Source organism: Atta colombica, unplaced genomic scaffold (genome assembly GCF_001594045.1).
Source record: "Atta colombica isolate Treedump-2 unplaced genomic scaffold, Acol1.0 scaffold65, whole genome shotgun sequence".
Taxonomy (NCBI): domain Eukaryota; kingdom Metazoa; phylum Arthropoda; class Insecta; order Hymenoptera; family Formicidae; genus Atta; species Atta colombica.
Window position 1 is genome coordinate 912,371 of NW_017259556.1, and position 5,582 is coordinate 917,952.

General features: G+C 29.6%; 1 protein-coding gene across 8 annotated transcripts in view; it reads left to right on the forward strand.

The window, feature by feature from the left end:
• The window catches only part of LOC108692208 (potassium voltage-gated channel subfamily H member 6), a 219,153-nt gene that overhangs the window by 205,825 nt on the left and 7,746 nt on the right, over positions 1-5,582 (forward strand). For 5 of the 8 annotated variants that reach the window (XM_018200375.1, XM_018200373.1, XM_018200374.1 and 2 more), the window contains 3 exons: positions 181-305; positions 3,751-3,846; positions 4,130-4,267. In XM_018200375.1, coding sequence (XP_018055864.1) covers positions 181-305; positions 3,751-3,846; positions 4,130-4,267 — 359 coding nt within the window. The remainder of the gene's footprint in view (positions 1-180; positions 306-3,750; positions 3,847-4,129; positions 4,268-5,582) is intronic. The other 3 variants (XM_018200377.1, XM_018200376.1, XM_018200378.1) reach the window with 3 other exon arrangements.

Consider the following 5,582-nt stretch of genomic DNA (forward strand, 5'->3'; position numbering starts at 1 on the left):
AAATTGCAAAATTACAAATATGCGCTAATTTAAATAACTTCTTTTTTTTTAATTGTGGCGTTCCGTGGGAACGACGTGTCGGTGTCTTAGAATCACTCTTAAATCCCAAAAACTCATAGATTAACACGCTACTGCCAAAAATGACAGATTAATTGATCAGCTACTTTTCTGTCTGTTAAGCGATAAAGGTAGCGGTCATGGTATCTTAGAATTTAGCACGGACAAGGCGGGTCAAGACGTGACACCATTGAATTTAGAATTTGATGAGCCCAAACAGAGAAGCTCGACCTTAAACTCGATAACTGGTGAGCAATTATTTCTTTTGTTCGGCCTCGTTTCGAGAAAATAATGTTTCGATTTTTCTCGTGTTTGCTTCTATTCTGTTTGAGGAATGTTATTTATTGCATGATAGGAGAGAGTGTGGAATAAGTCGGACCTGTTTGCAGTTTTTGCTCTCTATAAATCGTAAATAAAGTCCGATCGTAAAATCGAAAATGTCATTGGAAAGATCATTTAATTCCCTTCATTTCTGCTTTAAACCATTTGACGTATCTTTCACCTGTGTTGAACTATTATATAATGAAAAACGTAAAAACACTTTTTCCGATCCGATTTGGAATTATTGATTGGTCGAAATCGGACACTCCTATTTTTATGGACTTTTAGATATAATTTTAAACTATTTTAATGTATTTTTGTTAGTAATTTTTGTTAGTATTTTAATGTATTTTGTTAATATTGAGTAAAAACGAGCAATTTGACAGTCAAAGATAAAAATTGTAAAAATTCAGAAAAAAAAATTACTGACAATTTTTATTAGAATTGACAATATTTTTATTAGAATTGAAATCAATAAAACTCAATCAATCTGAATCTGTTGACTCATAATATTTTACTGATTTAATTCCTTGGACCAGATCTGATCAGCCGATTTATAAGTTAGAGAGAGATTTATAAGTTATCTATTGAACTGTAGGTCCGATTTTGATACGAGTCCTTTCGAACTTTGGAACAAATTTTACAATAAACCGCAAAAGTGATCATAAAACGCTCGATATTTTTGAATTCTACACTCTTTAATTATCTTAAATCATTACTTTTCAAAGAAAGGATGTCAATAAGGCCATTTTTTGGACCAAATCACTTCAATCACTGTGCTATTTTATTTCACTCGATGGAAACCCACTTGGATAACTGAACCGTTATCCAAGCAATTAAGTGTTGAAAATAAGGCACTCTTACATCACAGATTTACATATCATACACAGTTACAGTCTGTTTCATTTCATGATGAATTTTCAGCAAAACTACTTTCTCAAAAACTATTTGTATATATAGTGCATAAAATGTCAAAGCGGTATTTTATCCCTTTATCACAATCGAGCTCTGTATTAATCAGTACATTTTATTTTGCCCAAGTATATAAGCAATAATGTTGCTTATAAAAAATTGAACGATGAAACGTAGTTTAAAGTTGACTTAGAGAATTTAGAAAATGTGATAAATATTGGGAAGGAGCTACTTCTTACATTCTGCGTGCTTGTGAAACTTAAAGGATTGGCAGGTTTTTCGATTCCATCTAATCTGATCTTCGTTTATCCTTGGTATAATTCAAATCGATAATACATTAATTATAGTTTGTGAAAATATTGAATTCTTGTAACACTAGCTTTATGCTGTTTTTCATGCTTGAAACAGAACTACTAGATTTCAGCTTGGAGTTCAATTAAGAAATGCAAACATAACTTTTTGTATTAAGTTCCTTGCCTTTAATTATTTATTTAGTTTGTTCTAACACTTTAGACTGGTATTCGACACATAGCAATAGTAGAAAAGCTCTTTCGCTTTATTCAAATAAAAATAGTTTGATAATTGATTTCGCAATTACTTTCCTTATTTTATTAGTTTATCATTTTCTTATTCGATTAGCGTTGTCAATGTAGATTTTAGTATTATGCACTATTTAGTAATTATCAGAATATTTCGATTTAATACAAATAAAGTGAAAGAACTTTTTCGCTATTGCTGTGTGCCGAACACTCTAAAATGCTGTGATAGAAAACAGTTGAAAAGAGACGATACAAACAATCGATAATTAAATAAATGAACATTTTAAATGGCGCATAATACTAAAATCTACGTTAAGAACGCTAATCAAATTATTAATAATCGAGATATTGAATTACAAGAATTCAATATTGTTTTCAAAAACTATTGTATCATCGAGTTAAGTTGAATCAAAGGAAAACGAAGATTTAATTAGATAAGATGGAATTGATTTAAAAACCTCGATTTTTTTAAGTTTCACAAGCACACAGAATATAAGAAGTAACTTTTCCCCAATATTTATCACATTTTCTAAATGTCACGAATTCTCTAAATCAACTTTAAACTACAGTTTTGTCGTTCAATTTTTTATAAGCAATATTATTGATCTTACTTGATCAAAATAAAATGTACTGATTAATACAAAGCTCGATTTCAAAGTGATAGCAAAGGGATAAAATAATCGCTTTGACATATTTTATGCACTATATATACGAATAATTTTTGAGAAAGTATGATGATGGGGTTCATTGATAATAGGATAAAAACAGACACTGTAACTGATATTCCATGTAAATCTGCGAATGTAAGAGTGTCATTCTCATCTTGCTTGAATAATAAACGATTCTAGGAGGTTGTAAGTTACATCGAGAGAAAAATAGCACAATTTGAAGTGATGCTGACGTGGTCCAAAAAACGGCGTTATCGACACTCTTCCTTTTAAATAATGATTTATAAGGATTTAAAAAAAATTTTTTTTTTTTTTAATTTTCGCATGATGGTTGAAAATACATATTTGCGTCTATTCTATGAATGTTATAACGGAGAACTGTCAAACTGAACTGTAATATTTTCGATGTCTTATAAGGATTTTACATTATAAATAACAAATCTGCTTAACTGTTCTTATTTAGAATACGGTTCGATTTAGACTACTCTCTCCTATATGATATATAGATTCTCTATATAGCAGGGTATTTTCTTTTAATATAATCGATTCAAGATTTTTCACTTCGGATGTTTTTGATCTTTGTTCATTAATTAACAGCAAGATTCCTTGTAAAGATTGATCACAAACATTTGTGCCCCCATTAACGTCTCACATTTAGCGCTAAATATATCCGTAAATATAAACAGTAACACTAAATTCATCTGATCTAAGTTTTATTTATTTCACAAGAAAATTTTAATGAAAGTTTATATAGTTTTGATCATAAGTATAGAGCACTCAGTTTATTGCATTTTCTTAGAAAAGGCAACAATAAAATAAAAACAAATTACGAAATGTTAAACTTATAAAAATAAATATTTTACAATAAAATTATTTTTAATTTATTTTTCATTAAATATAGAACATTTACGTCAATTTGTGAAAATTCTTTATATTTTTAGCCAAGACTACGTATTTAGCGCTAAATGCGCAACATAAACTGGGATCTCAGAATCAACTATGTATTTAAGATCCGCTTACAATTTGTAATAATTTCAAAAGCATTGTTTCTTGTAGGCTTCTTAAAATGTATTTTGCCTCCAGCTCGATGTAGTTCGTTATGTATCAATTACTTCGATCTATTTAACATTTATTATGATGATTTCCTTTCTCTTTCCTTCCATCCAGCTCTCTTTTATCTCTCTCCTCTTTTAAGCGTATTGCTTTTTGTTTGAGTCCTAAGTTCGATAACACCTTGAAACCTGGTTGTTCAGGCATGCTAACCCATCTCAAGCGCAGTATACCGGATCTACGTCAACACAAGATTCATCTGCAGCCACTTACCAGTCACGATTACTTTGCGAAACAAAGTAAGTACTCTGTACATTCGGAATATTCTGAAGTAGATTGGCTTGAGCTCGTTGCATCTAAAGTCATCCCTGACTTGTCGTATTGTGTCGAGTGGCTACACCACTCGCCAGAATCCTGAAGAAAACGTATGTCGTTTCATTTGTATTAATTTTTAATCGTGACATACGTCATAGTAGAGAGTATCTCGCAGCGCGATTGCATATGTGTATGCGATAATAGCACCCAATTTATGTAATGTACCTCCCGTACTCGTGGTACTTACCGGTGGCGTTTAAAACCTAGTGACCACGCCACCGACGAAATCAGCGCGCCGGAGTTCCGCCGCCGGCGAGAGTTGCCTCAATCAAAATGTTCATCCCACTTCGACAACGTCAAGCCACTACACCACACCATCGCCTCCGCAGCATCCTCATTCTCATGGTAGGGGCCTCATTTCTTTTAATCTCATTATCAGTATTTACCGCGACTTCCGTCACTTTTCGCTTTTATTCTAAAAAGTATGTGTGTGTGAATACAGTGTTTATATAATTTATATAATTCTCACTGTGTTGTGTAACAATGGGTATGGATTTCATATCAATGTGTGTGGAATATCATATCAATTTTATAAAATTCATGGTATTAAATTTATACATGTGATGTTTATACCTTGATGGAAAAAATCGCTGAAATTATTGAATTCGACAATGAAATTGTTGAAATAAGAAATGAAAATGATTGGAATATTGTTGAAATTCTTTCATCATGAATAATACTTTTAATATTGAACACTATGAATTTGAACGATAATTAATGAAAATTGATGAAGATTAATGAAAAATATCGAAAATTAATGAAAAATATTTAATATTAATACTAATTTATACGGAGATATTGAACACTTATATAATATTGAATGTATATTAAAATGAATCCTGAAGATAATTACTGAAAATGCATGAAAAAAAAAAAAAAAAATAATGCAAGACATGTAATAGTTTTACTATTTATTATACACTGAAATATGGTGAAAAATATTATGAATTTTGGGGAAAATTAATGAAAATATCTGAAAAGTAATGAAATGGGAACGAAATACACAATATTTTTATAGATTTGTCAATAAAAGTTACTGGAAACGGAAAAAGAATAATTAAAATGTTGGAATTAGTAGTTGAAGGACAATGAAATTTGCTGAAATATGGTGAAATCAGTTAACATTGTAATAAAAAGCGTTGAATTTGGAAGAATTGTCAAGAAAATTTATAGATTCAAAGAAATTGAATTATACCGATTATATTATAAATCCTGAGGATATTGAATAAGGGTGAAAAATAATGCAAGACATATAATATTTCCACGGTATATTGTACACTTAAATATGCTGAAGTACTATGAATTTTCAAGACAATTAATGAAAATATCTTAAAATTATTGAAAATGCATGAAAGAAAATGAAAAATAATGCAAGACATAATATTTCTATAATTTATTGTACACTGAAATATGCTGAAATACTTTTGAGGAAAATTAAATTATGAAAAATCTGAAAAATAATGAAATCGGAATGAAATATACAATATTTTTAGATTTATCAATGAAAGTTATCAAAAACGGAAATACAGGATAATTAATTTATAAAGGATAATTAAAATTAATACTGAAATTAAATAATAATTGACAGATTGTAAAAATTGCAGAAATGTGATAAAATTTGCTAAAATATTGTAACGAAAAGGTTTGAATTCGTAGTTAA